This window comes from Tamandua tetradactyla, chromosome X, assembly GCF_023851605.1.
Source record: "Tamandua tetradactyla isolate mTamTet1 chromosome X, mTamTet1.pri, whole genome shotgun sequence".
In the NCBI taxonomy this organism is placed as follows: domain Eukaryota; kingdom Metazoa; phylum Chordata; class Mammalia; order Pilosa; family Myrmecophagidae; genus Tamandua; species Tamandua tetradactyla.
Genome location: NC_135353.1, coordinates 83,572,209 through 83,592,155, shown reverse-complemented (window position 1 = coordinate 83,592,155; position 19,947 = coordinate 83,572,209). Strand labels below are relative to the sequence as shown.

At 36.4% G+C, this 19,947-nt stretch overlaps 2 protein-coding genes across 4 annotated transcripts in view; both read left to right on the top strand.

Annotated features, from left to right (window-relative positions):
* The window catches only part of DACH2 (dachshund family transcription factor 2), a 782,542-nt gene that overhangs the window by 61,547 nt on the left and 701,048 nt on the right, over positions 1 to 19,947 (top strand). The gene's annotated exons all lie outside the window — the stretch shown is intronic.
* LOC143670442 (sorting nexin-2) lies at positions 11,697 to 13,416 on the top strand. Its single transcript, XM_077145236.1, has one exon. It carries the CDS (start codon positions 11,747 to 11,749, stop codon positions 13,304 to 13,306), a length of 1,560 nt encoding a protein of 519 aa, XP_077001351.1. The 5' UTR covers positions 11,697 to 11,746; the 3' UTR covers positions 13,307 to 13,416.

The following is a 19,947-nucleotide window of genomic DNA, read 5'->3' as shown; positions in this document are numbered from 1 at the left end:
GGAGGAACTGAAGGCTGGGGCACAAATGGACATTTGCACACCAATGTTTATAGCAGCATTATTCATGATTGCCAAGAGATGGAAACAGCCCAAATGTCCATCAATGGACAAGTGGATAAATAAACTGTGTTATATACATATGATGCAAAATTACACAGCAGTAAGACAGAATAAAGTCATGAAGTATGAAACAACATGGATGAACCTTGAGGACATTATGTTGAGCAAAACAAGCCAGAAACAAAAGGAAACATCCTGCATGGTCTCACTAATTTGAACCAAATATAGTGAGCAAATTCTGAGAGTTAAAATTGAGAGCACAGGTTATAAGGAGACAGAAGGAGGTAGAGTTTGGGCACTTGATACTAAAGAAGTACAAGATGTTCAACAGGATTGATTGTAAAGATCCAGAAATGGATAAACCAATGCTATGTGATGGCTGCACAATATTTTAAGTGTAATGAACAAGAACAAGGCTGAGGGTGAGTATGGTTGAAAGAGAAGGCTAGGGGCATGCATGACACCAGAAAGAAAGATAGAGGATATAATCAGGTATAACATAGTGAAACCTAGAGTGGATGATAATAGTGATTAAATGTACAAATATAAGAAATTTTTACTTGAGGAAGAACCATTGAAAGCCACCATTGTAAGTTGTTAAAAATGGGAAAGTATATGGAAAAAATACAATGTATGAAAACTAGGGCCAATGGTTAGGAGGAACATTGTAGTGTTCTTGCATTAATTGTAACAAAGGCAGTATAGCAAAGCTAAATGTCAATAATGATGGGGGGTATAAGGAGGGGTATGGGATACTTGTAGTTGTTTCTCTTCTGTCTTTTTTCATCTTTTTCTGTCTTTGTGGAAGGAATAGAAATGTTCTCATATAGATTGTGGTGGTGAATGCATAACGAAGTGATTATACCATAGGGATAACTATGTGATTATACTGTAGGGAAGTAGAATGGTGCAGCTCCTCTGGAAGGTAGTGTGGAAGTTTCATAGGATGCTAAGGTTATGGTTGCCACATGATCCTGCAACCCTGTTACTAGACAAAGACTTGGAAAAACCTAAAATGCAGGCAAAAATAAGCATTTGCACACTGGTATTTATGTCCACATTATTCACAATTTGCAATGGATGGAGGTGGCCAATGGGTGCATTGATAAACAGAAGGGTGAAATGTGGTTAGACATATGATGGAATAATGAGCTGCTGCAGGAAGGAATGAAATTGTGTGGCATGGAGCTAGGAGAACAAACCTTGAGGACATTATGTTGAGTGAAATAAGCCAGAAAAAAATGGACAAATAATGTATGGTCTCCCTAATATAAACTAACTATAATGAGCAAACTCTTTGACTTGAATACAAGAGCATAGATTATGAGTGGATGAAACTGAGCATAGATTGGGAAATCAACAATAAAAGCATAGATACTGTTCAAATGAGGCTCATTGTAAAGGTTGCTAGATTGTCTAAATTCACAGATGCTGTGCACTGTGCATATAACCTGGTAGTTCCTGGGAGCATTGGGTATCTGTAGGGCGCTTGAGTCTCAGAATTAGAGTTCTGTAACTCTGAAAGTTAACACTACTCCATACAGCAACTGTTAAAGAAGCTAAAAAAAAAAAAGACCAGATTCCAATTAAGGATATGAATGAAATAGACCTGGCTAGGGCTAAGGTATATCAGAACAGTGTAAAGGATGATGTCTATATTTTACAACTTTTACTGCTTTGGGAGACCAAAGGAAGAGATGTTTATTTGGTCCCAAATTTAAATTTTCCATAGCGTAGTATCTAATTTAACCTGCCTGGTCAATTTATTTAAAGAACTCAATTACGTGGAACCTAGAATAGGAATTAGATCTTATTATTCTGTTCAGGCTAAGGAAAGACTTGGATACATTCCAAAGCATTTTGGATAGAAAATAAAAGCATGTTTTCAGGGTCACTTGAAGGACTGGGGAAAAAGGGGAACCAAAACTACCCCACCTGGAACTCCTGAGATTCTCTCAGACATTAGGGACTCCAAATTTAGTAAGCCAAGCCTTAGATCTTAAGGTTTGCCCTTATGAAACTTATTTCTGCAATGGCAGATCTAAGCCTAAGGGTTGTCCCCCCCCCCACCATTCTAGTTTGCTATCTGCTGGAATGCAGTATACCAGAAACAGAATGGCTTTTAAAAAGGGAAATTTAATAAGTTGCTAGTTTACAGTTTTAAGGCTGTGAAATTGTCCAAATTAAAACAAGTCTATAGAAATGCTCAATCTAAGGCATCCAGGGAAAGAAACCTAGGTTGAAGAAGGCTGATGATGTTCAGCATTTCTCTCTTAGCTGGAAGGGCACATAGTGAACATGGCAGTGTCTGCTAGCTTTCTCTGCAGGCCTTTTGCTTCATTAAGCTCCCTAGGAGGCATTTTCCTTCTTTATCTCCAAATGTCACTGACTGGTAGATTCTGTGGTTCTCTCATCCTTCTGTCGTGGTTCTGTAGCTCTCTCCTCATTCTCAGAAGGAACTCTTTCCAAAATGTGCCTATTATAGGATCCCAGTAAACTAATCAAGACCCACATAGAATGGGTGGAGACACAGCTCCATCTAATCAAGTTTAAGAACCACAATTGATTGCATCACATCTCCGTGGAGGTAACCTAATCAAATTTCCAATCTATTGTACTGAATAAGGATTAGAAGAAATGGTTGCTCCCACAAGATTAATTGGGATTAAAAGATGACTTTTCTAGGGTACATAAGTCCTTTCAAACTGGAACACCCCCAGAGAGTTTGTTTTGTTGCTTAGATGGGGTCTCTGTCTTTAAGTCAACCCAGAAAATAAATTCACTACCCTCCCCCTTATGTGGGACATGGCTCCTAGGGACAAGACTCCCAGAGACGAGTGTGATGCTGGCATCATAAGATTGAGAATGACCAAAAGCAGGAAAAGAACAGGAACAAAATGAAGTTTCAGTGGCTGAGAGATTTCAAATACAGTCAAGAGGTCATTCTGGAGATTATGCAAGCTTTAGTCAGATATTTCAAACTACCACAATATGTCATGCCCCAACAATAGTATTCTTCAAAGCCAGGGAGTGCCCTGGGCTCTATCTAAGTCTCTGTGCTAGTTTGAATCTAAGTCTCTGTGCTAGTTTGAATCTAAGTCTCTGTGCTGTTTTGAATCTGTGGTGGATCCCAGAAAAGCCATGTCCTTTAATCCTCCTTCAATATTGCTGGCTGAGAGCTTTTTGATTGTTCCTATGGAGCTGTGACTACCCAATTGTGGGTGGTAACTTTTGATTAGATGGCTTCCATACAGGTTCAAGGTGGAGTTGCATATTGGAGCCCTTTAAGAAGGAATCATTTTGGAAAGAACTACAGAGCCTGCACAGCCAGAGACATTTGGAGATGAAGAATGAAAACACTCTCCTGGCTTCCTAAAACAAGAAGCCAAGAGAGAAAGCTAGCAGACATTGTCACATTTGCCATGTGCTTTTCCAGTTGAGAGAGAAATCCTGAATGTCTTCAACCTTATTGAACCAAGGTATCTTTCCCTGGATGCCTTAGATTGTATAGTTCCATAGACTTGCTTTACTTGGGACATTTTCACAGGCCATAAAACTGTGGACTTGCAAATTAATAAATTCCCCTTTTAAAATTCATTCTGTTTTTGGAAATTGCATTCTGGCAGCTAGCAAACTAGAACAGATTTTGGTACTGGAGAAGTGGGGTGCTGCTGTGGTTTTCAAATACCAAACATGTTGGAAAGGCTATCTAAATGGATAAGGAGAAGATTCTGGAGGCGTTGTGAGGAGCTTGATAGAGAAGTCCTAGAATGCTTTGAAGAGACTGTGGTAGAAATGTGGAATCTAAAGATACCTCTGATGTAGCTCTAGATAGAAATGAGACACATGTTATTGTAAACTGGAAGGAAGGCTATCCTTGTTTTAAAATGCCAGCTGATCTGGCAAAATTGACTAGTGGCTTTAGCTGGAAAGCAGATTTTAAAAGCCGTGAACATGGATATTTAGCAGAAGAGATTTCCAAATTAAATGTGGAAAGTACAGCCTGGTTTTTCTTTGCAGCTTATAATGAAATGCAACAGGAATGAGATAAGATGAGAACTGAAATCTTGGGTACAAAGAAACCAGAAGTTGATGTTCTAGAAAATTGTGGTCTTCTGGGAAAGGAGATCCAGAAAATAGTGCCACACATGAAGATTTGGCCAAATGTGTAACTGGTCAGCCATTTCACAGAAACCAGGATTGGACATGGAGTTATCCTGGAAGGATTTGTGGAAACTCCTGCTGTCTGATGGACATTATTCTTGCTTTCTATAGAAAGCTACCAAGCGTGCTGTGGGTCCTGTATAAATGGAGCTGCTGCCAGTCTGGACTGGGGGCCTCAGAAAAGGGACAAAGTGGAGATAAAAAACTTCAGTGGCAGAGCTATGAAAGCTAAAACCTAAAGTCAAGAAACCTCGGGCCAGGAGAGTGGACCCACCCAAGTAGCTGGAAAGGATGAGTTTGCCCCAAAGGCAGAGAATGGGCCTTCCACCTCATTGCAGTGGAAGAGCCATGCAGCTTCAGGCCTTGGAGAGGGTGGAATACATTTCTTGGGGATTGAAGAGAGTCTGGCTGCTCCTATATAGAGGAGTTGAGCATGTGCCCTGGAGATGGGAGAGATCCAAGGTGCAGCCCCAATGTTTGGAGAGAGTGGAGCCAAGAAAAATGTGATCTCCCCAATGTCCCCCAAGGTTGCATCCAGAGAGAGGCAGGCCACTGTGTAGGCCCTTGGAAAGGGTGGGACTGCCACTTTCTAAAGCCCTGAAGATAAATAACTCACGGACTTTGAAATCTAATGGACTTTTGCCCTGCAGGTTTTCAAAACTGCTTAGGTCCAGTGACCCTTGTATTCCTTCCAATTTCTCCCCATGGAAATGGGGATATGTATCCTATGACTGTCCCTCCTTTGTATGCTGGCAGCAGATAACTTGTTCTGAGTTTCACAGAACTCAGAGCCAGAGGAGAATTTTGCCTTAGGATAGACCACGCCTGCAAACTGATTTTGATGAGATTTTATAATGTTTCTGAATTTGTGTTGTTTTATATTGTTACTGAAATTCTCTAAGTCTTTCTGATGTTGTTATGGGATGAATGTATCTTGCATTTGAAAAGAGCAAGTCTTTTTGGGGTCCAAAGAGTGGAATGTGCCAGTTTGAATCTGTGGTGGACCCCGGAAAAGCCATGTCCTTTAATCCTCATTCAATATTGCTGGCTAATAGCTTTTTGATTGTTCCCATGGAGCTATGGCCCACCCAATTGTGGGTGGTAACTTTTGATTAGATGGCTTCCATGGAGGTGTGTCTCCACCCATTCAAGGTGGGGTTGCTTACTGGAGCCCTTTCAGAGGGGACCATTTTGGAAAGAGGTACAGAGCCCACACAACCAGAGACATATGGAGATGAAAAAGGAAACTACCCCTGGGGGAGCTTCATGAAACAAGAAGCTGGGAGAGAAAGATAGCATACACTACTGTGTTTGCCATTTGCCTTTCCAGTTGAAAGAGAAATCCTAAATGTCATTGGCCTTCTTGAACCAAGGTATCTTTCCCTGGATGCTTTAGATTGGACATTTCTTTAGCCTTGCTTTAGTTGGGGGCGTTTTCACAGGCCTTAAAACTGTGGACTTGCAATTTAATAAATTCTCCCCTTTTAAAAGCCATTCTGATTTTGGTATATCACATTCTGGCAGCTAACAAACTAGAACAGTCTCTAGAAAAATTTTTCTTAGTAAGTTTATTTTCTCCAAAACTTAAGTTTTCTAGGTTGAGCCTAGGCTCAATAACTACAAGGTATCAGTCACTCCAAGAACAACCAAGTCATTCTTCTACCCCAGAAGGTCAATACCTTTTTACAGCATGAAGAAGTTAAAATGGTCATCACCCAGATATCCCTGAAGATTGAGAGAAAGTTCAAATGAGAGAAAGGAGGTATAACTGAGAAATTAAGATTTAATGAATGGATGTGACTACTAGCTCATTATATACATATTTATTTGCAGAGTCAAGTGTTTTAGATTAGCCAAAAGGAAATACCTGAAGTTATTGAACTGTAATCCAGTTTCCCTGATTTTTGATAATGATTGTAAAATTATTTTGTAAAAAAGAAAGTCAGTTGCCCATATTTATTTGGATCTACTTCTGGATGTTTTGTGTTGTTCCATATATAGCTCTCTGTCAACACTACACTGTTTAGTTAACCTACCTCTATTCTAAGTCTTAAAATAGGATAAATTGCAATATTAATGGTCAATAAGAGTTTAGGGTAAGTGGTATGGTATGTATAGGATTTTTCCTTGTGTTTTTATTTCATTTACTGGAGTCATGAAAATGTTCTAAAACTGATTATGGTGATAAATACACAACTTTGTAATGATATTGTTTACCATTGACTATATACTTTCAATGGATTTTATGGTATGTGAAGATATCTCCAAAGAACACTTACAAATTAAAAAAGAACTTGTGGTAGACTATCATTTCTTAAACTTTACACTGAAAGCATAGTCAAAGAAATGAAAATAGATGAATAGGACCTCTTCAAAATGGAATACTTTTGTGCTTCAAGGATCTTTTCTTGAAGGTGAAAGTGCACCCAACTAAATGGGAGAAAATATTTGCAAACCACATATTCAATAAGGCTTTAATATCCAGAATATGTAAAGAAATCCTACATCTCAGCAGTAAAAAGACAGCAACCCAATTAAAGATGGGCAAAACACATGAATAGATATTTTTCCAAAAAGGAAATACAGATGCCTAGAAAGCACAGGAAAAGATGCTGAACATCAGTAGACATTAAGGAACCATAAATCAAATCCATTATGAGATATCAATTAACACCCATGAGAATGGCATTATTATTAAAACAGAATTCTACAAGTGTTGGAGAGGATGTGGAGAAATAAGAACACCCATTCGTTGCTTGTGGGAATGTAATATGTGGTTGTAGCTGCTGTGGAAGACAATTTGGTGGTTTCTCGGGAAGCTAAGTATAGAATCATTGTAGGGTCCAGCTGTCCCACTATTAGGTACATACCAAGAAGTACTGAAAGCAGATGCTGGAACAGATATTTGCCTATTGATGTTCATAGCAGCATTATTCATATTTTCCATAATATGGAAGCAAACCAAGTGCCCATGAATAGATGAATAGATAAATAAAATGAGGTATATACATATAATGGATTATTACTCTGCATTAAAAAGAAATGACCAAGAAGCTTAACCTACCTCTAGGTATGTCTAATAGTTGATTTTGGAGAACTGTTTTTTGTTGCTTAGATGTGGCCTCTCACTCTCTTTTTAAGCCCAAATCTGCAAGTGAAATCATTACCCTCCCCCCTACATGGAACATAGCATCTGGGGTGAAAGTCTCTCTGGTGGCATTGGAGATGACTCCCATGGTTGATCCTGGCCCTGGCATCATGGGATCAACAATGCCACTCTGGCCGAAAGGGGGAAAACAAGTGTAACAAATAATGTATCAGGGGATGAGAGGGATCAAATAGAGTCAAGAGGCTACTCTGGAGGTCACTGTTGAGAAGTTTCAGTTAGACATTGCTATCTATCATAACTTGCCAAACCCTAACCAAAACCATTCCTGTCAATCTAAAGAATCTCTAGGGCATTATATAAGATTCTACAAAGGTTCAAGATGGGTCCCAGGACCAGATAAATACTGAATTGCTGAGGGGCCAATCTCTCTACAACATCAACTAGTTCCATCCCCCTATCCCATATTATCAATAGCCCTTTCCAACGTTAAAAAGTTAGAATGGGCATAGCTTAAATATCCCTAAAGTGTAGGAGAAAGATCGAAGGTGCTGGTGGAGTTATACAGAGAAGATAGGGTTTAACAAATGAGTATGATTGCTGAATCATTATTTTCATATTTATTTTAGTCTCCAGTATCTTAGAGCAGCTAGAAGTTGAAACCTAATATTGTGGAATTGTAACCCATATCAAACTCTGAAATCTGTTTTACAACTAAGTGTTGTGATGTGCTTTGAAATTTATTGCATTTTTGTATATATGTTATTGTTCTAGTTTGTTAGCTGCCAAAATGCAATATACCAGAAATGGAATGGCTTTTTAAAGAGGGAATTTAATAAGTTGCTAGTTTACAGTATTAAGGCTAAGAAAATATCTTAATTAAATCAAGTCTATAGAAATGTCCAATCTAAGGCATCCAGGGCAGGATATCTTGGTTCAGGAAGGCCAGTGAAGTTCAGGGTTTCTCTCTTATCTGGAAAGGCACATGGTGAGCCTGGCAGCATCTGCTGGCTTTCTCTCCAGGCCTCTTGTTTCATGAAGTTCCCAGAGAGGCATTTACCTTCTTCATCTCCAAAGGCCACTGGCTGATGAACTCTCTGCTTCATGGTTCTGTGACATTCTCTGCTCTCTCAGAACCTCCAAAGGTCACTTGCTGGTGGACTCTGGCTCTCTCAGCCTCGTGGTTCTGCTAGGCTTTGCTGTAGCTTTCTCATTGTTCTCAAAAGGCATCCTCTCCAAAAATGTCTCTTCTTTTATAGAATCCCAGTAAACTAATCAAGACCCACTAGAATGGGTGGAGACATGCCTCCATCTAATCAAGTTCAATGCCTACAATTGATTGAATCACATTTCTGTGGAGATAGCCCAATCAAGTTTCCAACCTATAGTACTGAACAAGGATTAGAAGAAATTATTGCTCCCACTAGATTGATTAGGATTAAAACATGGCTTTTCTAGGGTACATAAATCCTTTCAAACCAGCACAGTTATTATTTTTATCAATTGTGGTGATAAATTCACAGCTATATGATGATATTGTGAACCATTGATTGCACACTTTGAATGATTACATGATACATGAATATGTAATATGTATCAACAAGAAACAGAACAAAATTAAAAAAGAAATGAAGTCCTGATTCATGTTAAAACATGGATGAACTTTTAAGATATCAAGTTGAATGAAATAAGTCAGACAGAATGAGACAGATGATGTATGATCTCACTGATTTGAAACAATTAGAATAAGCAAACACAGAGTTAGATCTATTATTTAGGTTGCCAATGGACTGCATAGGGATAGGGAATGGGATGTTAAGACTTAAAATGTTGTGTTTCCATATGGAATGATGGAAATGTTTTGTAATGGATGGTGGTAAAGGGATCAGAACATTGTGAAGACAATTAACAGCATAGAAATATATATCTGAATAAGATTAAAGGGGCAAATGTTAGATTGTATTTTGTTAACAGATAAAATTTTTAAAAATCCATTGAAGTACATTCCACAAACTGTGACTCTTAAGTTAAACCAATGACTTTATTTAATAGAGCAATTATAAAAATGTGCTATCATCAATTGTAACATATGTTCCACACAAATGCAAGGTGTTGGTGGTGGGTGGTATACGGGTATTCTGTAATTTATGCATGATTTTTCTATAAACCCACAACATCTTTAGTGAGGAAAAAAGTTTAAACAGTCAAAGTTTGTTTACAAAATGTAGGTATATGTTTTCATAGTCATTTTATCTCTCACTAGATTCTAAGCTACTTGAGTACATCTTATTATGCTATTCATTCTTTCATTAAGAACCTACTGCATGCTAGGCTCTGTTCTAGTTACTTGAAACAGAAAGATTAATAAAATATATTCCTTGTGCTGTAGGAGCACATGCCTTGTTATAAGGAGGGGTGGAGGAGGAAGTTAAAAGAGAATGGCACACAAATATTCAACCATTTATAATGCTGTAAAGCTTTGTAATATAGGCCTGTGAAAAATACAGAAAGTGCCATGGAAACAGAGATGAGGAAGTCTTTTATTCTGACTTGAAAGATCAGAGATAGTTTCCCAGAGAAGATGGTTTTAGAAGTGATTCCTGAAGGATGGGTAGGATTTTTTTCAGGCACAGTTAGAAATGGAGGACATTCTAAGGTAAGAGAAAATTATGAAGAAAATAAAGCTATGTGAAATGCTTCCAAATTCAGTGTAGAATGAGTAATTTGGTGTTATTGAATTGTATGGTAGGTGCATGAGAATGGGCTAGAGAAGATCCTCGAAAAGTTGGCTAGGGTCAAGATTTTAAAAGCTTGGAAAATTATTCTAAGAAGAAAGATTAGAGGTAATAAAAGGAAGCCAGAGGTCACACAATTATCTAGGATGTTGAGTACTCTTGAGTCTGAGATTTTAAGGACTTAGTTGTGGCAGTGGGAATGGAGACGGGATTTATTTCAGTTACTACCATTACAGTAACTTTTAGGAACATTAAATTCGCTATTATTTGATTTGTTTTGTTTTTCAAGTAAACACATAGTTTATAGATTGGCTTCTTTGAAATTGAAGACAGGGAAGAATAAGTTGAGCTATTCAAAAACGTGATATAAACAGAACTGGGCTGAAATCTATCTTTTCAGTAAACTTGATAAAAGAGATTGCTAAAAAAGATTTATAGTATTCTTAATTAAAATATTACTTTTTAGAAATGCAGATTACCTTCTGATATTCTCAAAAAAATTCTATGAATTTGTTGAAGAGATAATATTATATCCATATTATAGCAGTGGTCACTGAAGCTTGAAAAACTGAAACTTGTCTAAGTATCTCAATTAGTATATATCTGCATCAGAAATTCCCCTCATCTTCTGATTTTAATTCCTGTGTGGAACCCAAGAATCTGTATTTTTAACAGTTCCTGAGGTTATTATTCACCAAACGAAATTTGAGAATCATATTTATAAACCAGATAAGGGGTGTGAAATAAGAATGGAGTAAGGGAGAGGAGTTATCTAAAAGACAAGTAGGTATCTGAGGGGCTGCAATGGGATTGTGGAGAAGTTATAGAATAGAGTCCAGAAAAGTGGGGGAGAGATTCAAATTTATAAGCCCTTAATCTTTTTTTTTTTTTGCATTCAGAAGCATGGAGCAATGGTCATTTTTGTTGTTGTGGTGATGATAGTGGTAGATGTCACAACTTCTTTAAGCAGATGTTGAGTTAACAAATTCAAGTTATTGCTTGAAAGTGTCTCCCCTCCTTCCCTAGGACCTACAGTGCAGATGGTTCATAGCTTCCCTAGTTGAAAGTCTGGATGTATTGTTGCAGTAAATTTAAGCTACAAGAAGGCACAAGGCTTTTGTTTTGTTCATTGTTTTATTGCCAGGGCCTAGAAGAGTGTGTGCCACAGACTAGGTATTCCAAAAATCCTTCATGAACTATTTTTTTAATTTTCTTGTGGAAAAACATGTTCTAAATTTAAAACTTTTTGTTGTTGTTAAGCAATAATACTCTCTGTGTCTGAAATCTCAAAAGGCTAAGCTATGTAACACAAAAGTAATAGTTGTTTGGTGGCATTCCTGTTTTTAGGACTCCCGCAACTACTCCCCAGGATTGGGCCAAGCATTGTTTGGAAAGACCTGATCACAGTGATAATTGGGTCTAGTTGAAATAAAACTATTAATTCAGATATATTATACATTAAATAGCCATTTTTAAGCTGACCTGGGGATATTTTGTCTAGAATTACTTGTTTCAAATAGGAAAGTGGTAAATTGAAATCCAGGGGATTACTATTACATTAGCTGAAAGATGCTTGCATGTTGATATTGTTTAATTTCTACTAAATTTTAAAGCAACAAAAATACATTCATACGTGACCCGCGGGCTGAGCCCGGTCGCGCAGTCGCGTGGGCGAGCGAAGATGGCGGCCGAGCGGGAGCCTCCTCCGCTGGGGGACGGGAAGCCCACCGACTTTGAGGAGCTGGAGGACGGGGAGGACCTGTTCACCAGCACCGTTTCCACCCTTGAGTCAAGTCCATCATCTCCAGAACCAGCTAGTCTTCGTGCAGAAGATATTAGTACAAACTCCAATGGTCCAAAACCCACAGAAGTTGTGCTAGATGATGACAGAGAAGATCTTTTTGCAGAAGCCACGGAAGAAGTTTCTTTGGATAGTCCAGAAAGGGAACCTATACTGTCATCAGATCCTTCTCCTGCAGTTACCCCTGTCACCCCTACTACACTCATTGCTCCCAGAATTGAATCAAAGAGTATATCTGCTCCTGTGATCTTCGATAGATCCAGGGAGGAGATTGAAGAAGAAGCAAATGGAGATATTTTTGATATAGAAATTGGTGTATCAGATCCAGAGAAAGTTGGTGATGGCATGAATGCTTACATGGCATATAGGGTAACCACAAAGACTTCCCTTTCCATGTTCAGTAAGAGTGAATTTTCAGTTAAAAGAAGATTCAGTGACTTTCTTGGTTTGCATAGCAAATTAGCAAGCAAATATTTACATGTCGGTTATATTGTGCCACCAGCTCCAGAAAAGAGTATAGTAGGCATGACCAAGGTCAAAGTGGGTAAAGAAGATTCATCATCCACTGAATTTGTTGAACAACGAAGAGCAGCTCTTGAAAGATATCTTCAACGAACTGTGAAACATCCAACTTTACTACAAGATCCTGATTTAAGGCAGTTCTTGGAAAGTTCAGAGCTGCCTAGAGCAGTTAATACACAGGCTCTGAGTGGAGCAGGAATATTGAGGATGGTGAACAAGGCTGCCGACGCTGTCAACAAAATGACAATCAAGATGAATGAATCGGATGCATGGTTTGAAGAAAAGCAGCAGCAATTTGAGAATTTGGATCAGCAACTTAGGAAACTTCATGCTGGTGTTGAAGCCTTGGTCTGTCATAGAAAAGAACTTTCAGCCAACACAGCTGCCTTTGCAAAGAGTGCTGCCATGTTAGGCAATTCTGAGGATCATACTGCTTTATCTAGAGCTTTGTCTCAGCTTGCTGAGGTTGAGGAGAAGATAGACCTGTTACATCAAGAACAAGCTTTTGCTGATTTTTATATGTTTTCAGAACTACTTAGTGACTACATTCGTCTTATTGCTGCAGTGAAAGGTGTGTTTGACCATCGAATGAAGTGTTGGCAGAAATGGGAAGATGCTCAAATTACTTTGCTCAAAAAACGTGAAACTGAGGCAAAAATGATGGTTGCTAACAAACCAGATAAAATACAGCAAGCTAAAAATGAAATAAGAGAGTGGGAGGCCAAAGTGCAACAAGGAGAAAGAGATTTTGAACAGATTTCTAAAACGATTCGAAAGGAAGTGGGAAGATTTGAGAAAGAGCGAATAAAAGATTTTAAAACTGTTATTATCAAGTACTTAGAATCATTAGTACAAACACAACAACAGCTAATAAAATACTGGGAAGCATTCCTACCTGAAGCAAAAGCCATTGCCTAGCAAGAAGATTATTTCTGTTAAGAAGATCTTGGATGATTGTTCCAGTTATGCTGAATTCCACAATGAAATCATTTAAAACCATCTAAATAAACCACTATATATTTTATGAATTACATGTGGTTTTTATATGTATATATGCTCTGACATTTTATTAGAAGCTGCATGTCCTCACCCTATTTGAATTAAGTGGACTGTGGCATGACATTCTGCAGTACTTTGCTGAATTGAACACTATTGTGTCTTAAATACTTGCACTAAAAAGTGCACTGCAAGGCCAGAAAATTTTACAATATTTTTTCTTTACAATATGTTCTGTAGTATGTTTACCTGTTCTTTATGAAGTGAATTATCAGTGCATTGATTAATGTTCACTTATACATTCCTGTACAGAAACTATGATTTCGTGATTACAGTAATAAAATGATATTCCTTGTGAAATATTAGTAACACATTATTTGGGTATGTAAACAATAGTAGGGACCTTTTTAAAGCATTTTTAACATTAGAAGAACTTCTTCCAGATGTATATAGGTCATGCTGTGATTGCTTAATTATTTTAACTGGCAGAAAGGGCTAAACTCTCACATTATTAAATGACTATATGAAGCTTAAACTTTCTTATGAAATCATCATAAATCAAAGGACATTGCTCTCTTGTTTGAACTCTTGGGAATGCTTTTGTCTTAGGTATGGAGGAGAATAATTGTTTTTATCCATCCCTATTATAAAGTGCCCAATTTAAGAATTAGGAAAAATGTGTTTCTATTATAAATTTTGTGGATTTTGCTATCTATTATCTTCAAAATCCAAAACTTTTCCTATATTCAGTTTATTCCTTCTTCATTCTTTCCTTGTTTTAAACTACATCTATGGTCATAATTGACAAAGAATGGTACCATGCTGAAATACACTGTGATTTGATGAATTACGAAGGATAGCACAACGCAAATTTGAAATAAAATGAAATTTGCTTTTGGCAACTTTCTCAAAAAAAAAATACATTCAGTAATACTTTTCAGATTGAGTTATATAATATGTATGAGAATACAGTTAAAGGGAATAATTTTCTGCCTAGCACAAGAGAAACCATTTAATAAAAGGTAATAATAATTAAAAGCAACTACAAGTGAAAAATTTATAGTTTCCAAAGCACTTTTGAATTTCTTATTTAAATGGATTCTTCAAAGAACCCCTATTTTATAGGTTAAAAAACAACAAAAAAAACTAAGGCTCATATAAAAATGAATTATCCAGGGCCATATGGCTGGTAAATGTTGTGTTCTACTCCTAAAAAGTATATTTCTCCAAGTGTGTTAAAAATAAAATGAATTTTGAGGCTTTTGAAAGCTGCTTTCCTTCTTTCTCTTCCTTCTAGGATTCCACAATGCATATATTGGAATACTTGATGGTGTCCCAAAGGTTCCTCAGGCTCTGTTCACTTTTCCTCATTCTTTTTCCTTTCTGCTACTCAGAAATAATTTTTTCATTTATCTTATTTTCAAATTCCCTGACTTTTTTTTTCTGCCAGTTCCAACCTTCTACTGAACTCCTCTAGGGAATTTTAATTTCTGTTACTGTGTTCTTCAGTTCTGTTGGTTCCTTTCCATAATTTCTCCTTATTGATACACTCTTTCTGTTCACCTATCATTTTCCAAGTGTTATTTAGCTATTTTTTCTATATTTTGCTTTAGCTGTTTGTGCATATGTATGATTACTTAAAAGAAAAATTTTTTCGGGTATATCCAAAGTCAGGTTCTCCTCATTGATGGTTTCTAATGTTTCAGTCTTTTCCTTTGTATGAACCATCACTTCCTATTTCTCTGTATGTTTTGAAATCTCTTGTACAAGTTGGACATTCTGATATTTTTATCTGTCATCACTGGAAGTTAGACTCCAAGACATCTGTTCGTTAAGCTTGTATCCAGCTAGTGTTATGCCACAGATTTCTTTGAATGTCAGAAACTAACAAAAAGAAGAAAACTCTTTTCCCAGACTATGCATATTGGCATGTGGGAGTGCTTTTCCAGAGCTTGGACATACAACAAGTTTAGAGAAAAGCCCATGGAAAGAGCATAGAGACTCCCAGGACTTTACTGCACATGTGTCTTGTACTGAGTATGTGGCTGTGGCCCTAAAAATTCCCCCATTTATATGAATACAAATGTTCTCAGTCCCCTAGGAAACATTGTTTCCTCCCAACCCCAGGTGCAGCAAGCAGTTGGTACTCTTTTGCCTCAGACAGCTTTGATTTGACTGTTCTGGATGATGTTTTATAAGAGAGCTCTGAAAGCTGCCTCAGTGTAGAGTCAGTTCTGTGATGGCGAGCTTGTGATGTGTATCCTGGTTTAGTCCTTTAGGGTTTAGACTGTACTTCAGTCTTTATTGCCAAGAAGAGGAGAAGTAGTTGGAGTGACATTCTCATGTTCTAGAACACAGATCTATTTTAATCTGATTCCATAGATTCTATAACCCACTTAGATTTGTGTGTAATTCTGTGCATAATATTGCTTCTTTTTAGTGGATGTATTCCATCCCAAGTTGCCAAATGGTATTAATAAATTTGTCATGGCTGCAGATTTGACTGGATGTATGCTAAAATATGTGAGCACTAAAATATATATTTTCAGGAATTTGGTACTCATTATCATTGTTGTAGAAAACGAAAAAAACCTGGAAATTTTAGGTCAACAACAAAGTTTTATATTTTAATATAGAATTGTATTTTTGTGGACCTGTAAAAAGATTGAGAAAGAATATGGTTTGATTTTCCTGATGTAAAAAGACAAGTAATGGGAAAGACACACACACACACACACACACACACACACACACAAGTAGTGGGTATTGGGGCTGAAACTTTGTCTTAAAATATTGTGAATGAATAACAGTGCCTTATATGCCCCAAAAAGGAAGAAAAATATATATTCATATTACAAGATAACTAACATCTAGGTAAAAATTTGGATGTAAGCATTTTGTTTACTGTAATTTTTATCCATATTAACTTTATTTTATTTATTCCATTTTATTTTTTGAATATTCTTTGTTTTCTTTACTTGATAAAGGCCCTATAACTTGGTATATTTGCTTTGTATTAAAGAAAAAGAAACAGAAAAAATATACCCTATAACTTGGTATATTTGCTTTGTATTAAAGAAAAAGAAACAGAAAAACACAATTTATCCTCACATTAGCATTTCAGCCTGCCCTCTATAATATTTTTAAGCATGGTAGAGAAATTTTGTTATTCAAAGTTCATGTAATTTATAATATAAAGAAGTAGGCTTCCTAATATAAAGTAGGTATGTATCTCCAAAGTTTTCTGATCACAAATAGTAACTCTTTTTTTTTTTTTAATTTAGAGCACTTCTATGGGGTTTGGGGATTAGGATTACTTTGCCCATCTGTAGATTGTTATTTACAAAACTAATGGGTGGACAGTGTGTTTGTAGAGGATGTTGGACTCCTATGAAGAAAGACATTATAAAATATAGCTTTTATTATCATCACAGCCATTGAAAATGGTAAAAATTTGTTTTGTTAAGAATTGAGGATCACAGTCCATGGATTACACTGTCAATTTTGTCATAGACTTTTCATTTGACTTTGAATATCTAATTTACAACTTTTGTTTCTGAATTTACCTTCTGTAAAATGTGGATAATAATATTTGACTACATCATAGAGGATGTTATGAAGCTTAACATTTTTTTGCATGTGATCCTCAAATATAAAGGATCATAACAGTAATTAGCACTATATTATTCTGATTGGCATCTTTGTGACAAGTCTTAGCTATATAAATAAATTAGAAAAATATTTTCATTTTCTTCTCTTTAGTATGTAGTTAAAGACATTTATATTCATCTTTCCCCTATATTCCCTCCTCCCACTCATGGACTTGAAGAAGGGATCTTGCTCTTTCCTGTCTTAGTTTGAAGAATTAATCATTTCATTCATTGAATGCCTACTGTGTGCCAAGAATTAGATTTGGTGCTAGGGGTTAGAAAATGTCATTGGCTCTGCTTTTAGAGGGATTAAAAGTATAGATCACAAGTTTCTTCAGCTGAATCTTATTGTTGCTTCAGGTATAGTGCAAGAAAGCAGGATGCCCACAGTGTGCAACAAAACGTGTCAGCTGAGTTATTAATGATCATGCCTACTATTTCATAGGAGTGAAGATTGCAGTGCTTGACCTTAGTTTCCATCATTCATACCTGATCTGCTGTGAGGCCTTGGGCCCATCAGCTGAGCTCTGTTGCACCTTAGTTTTCATTTTTTAAATATCAAAGACCTCATTTAGTTCTGAGTTTCTGTGGTTTTTCTCTAGGTATGATAGAAGTTTATAAAGGTGAGAGAGTATATTTCTTTTGATAAACCTCATTAGCCAATCAATTGAAAAGACTGGAAAAGAATGTTTGGGATGAAAGACCTCCATCAACTCTTGATTAAGTAATACCTTTCATGGTGTGTATGTGTAAAGGAAATTATGAGATTGGTGATCCTATTGGCCTGCCAAAGTAGAAACAAACACTTAAGTTTTTTGTCTTCTTACATTTCCTAATTAAGAGGAATGAACCAAATTGGACTTTGCTTTGAGGGTTAATGCTATGTGTTAAGTGAAGGCAGAAATGAGGCTCTTTATTTCCTTTTTCAAACATAGGGCTTTATGCAATTTGCTACACAGTAGACAGATTAATCTTGCTCAGACTATACTTTCTGTTTGTATTCCTTGGAGTCCTTTGAAGATTCATGCATAATTTCCATTCCAGTGCAGATAATACAGATTTCTTGAAAGCTCAACTCAAAATCTGTTTTTCTTTTCCTACTCCTTGTAGGTTGAGAGGGCAGGAGGATTGGGGAGAGGGGCAGGCCTCTTATCACTTGTACATCATGGCCCAGCACTTTGATGTTTTAGACTATTATTTAAAAATCTAATCTATTCAACTTTAGCCTCTGAGTACAGTACAATCAGTACATAAGAATAATAGTGTGATGAATGTTGAAATTTCATTAAACAAAAGACTATATTCTGTCATTTTTTAATGAATGCTCAGAAGCATTCACAGCCTACTATGTGTTTTAGCTTTGTTCTTTTTTTTTAGCTTTGTTCTTGTGAAAAAAAATAAAAAATGGAATTGAAAAGAAGTTGGCAGTTGTTCTTTCAACTGCTATTGTGCCATAAAGAATGTTTAATATATGCCAAGGGTGAGCTCAAATAATACTGTGACATTAATTTAATGCGAGTCACTTTTGAGCCCTGCGTAACTACTTCCATGATAGGTAGTGCATCTCAATGAAGAATAGTTTATGAAAAAACCCTGAAATTTGGTTTATTAGAGTAATGCAACATTTACAAGTTCTAGTTTTGTTTTTATTTACAGTATTGGCTCATTTATGAAGATTTTAAAAAGCTCACTAGAAATTCCTGTTTTGTTCAAAAGCATGATTGCCATCTATATTTTTCTGTAATGGCTTTTATCATGATCACAAAAGCCATTTTGTAGTAAAATGCATGAACTTTTGCATTTAGGATGTATATAATTTTTCTGAATGTGATTATCCTCTCTTTAAAATAATAATAAAACTCATTTTAACTTTGTGATAATTTCATTTAAAAACTCAAAAAACAAGGGAATGGGTTAATAGAAGACTTATTGTTGTGAGTCTATGCAAACTTCTGTTAAAGATCCCTTTGATAGAGAATTAAATGAAAAGAAAGAAAAGAAACACAGACATCGACTCAAAAGTTTTTGCTGACTTTCACTGAACAAGGCTGTTAAATTGGCTACTATTTCTTCACCTGTAATCAAGAATAATAAACCCTCACTGCACAAGTCGAATTCTAGGAGAAGAAAAGTTTGAAGCACACACTTATACCATAAAACCTTGGTTATTGTGACCATCAATCTTCTAAAATATGCGTCACAATGGGATTTGGTAAAGCCATTACAAGGTGCATATGAGTTCCATTTGCCTTCAGTAAATAGAATGTCAGATGTGTCAGGGGGAAATAAATATCAGGCTGGTTAAAAGAGAGCAGAGATGGCACAAGGTATCATTGAAAGGGCTGATTTATTTGGTGTGCTGTAATGACCACAGATGTGGATCTGTTATTGTAGGAGAGTGATGGATTAGATAAGCTGATAACACAGGGCCAGAGAGGCCTGGTTTTAATTACTGATGAGAACTTTATTTGTGAAGCACTGTGATTTACTAAGGGTTTGTTCTCTTATTGACAAGGTGACCTTGGGGCTTTTTTGGCCGGGAAGAATCCCCAAAATGGAGCTTTTAAAAGAAATAATCAAGCAAAAAGTATTTTATCAGTACTTAAAACACAATGAAGTCATCTGAGATACTTTGTTGGCATGAAAACTACACTATTGCTACATATAAAAACTTTTGTGTCCAGTTTTCTGTTCCAGTTACTTGCTGTTTATGAATTACTGTTGATTTTTTTTATTGTAAAAAATAACATATATACAGAAAAGCAATAAATTTAAAAGTGCATAGCAACAATTAATTATAGAACAGGTTTCAGAGTTTGGTATGCATTACAGTTCTATGATTTTATTTTTCCTTCTAGCTGCTCTAAGACACTGAAGACTAAAACAAATATCAATATGATGATTTAGCAATCA

Excerpts from the sequence above, each read along its gene's own strand:
- LOC143670442 (XM_077145236.1), top strand. The coding sequence starts at position 11,747 with ATGGCGGCCGAGCGGGAGCCTCCTCCGCTGGGGGACGGGAAGCCCACC.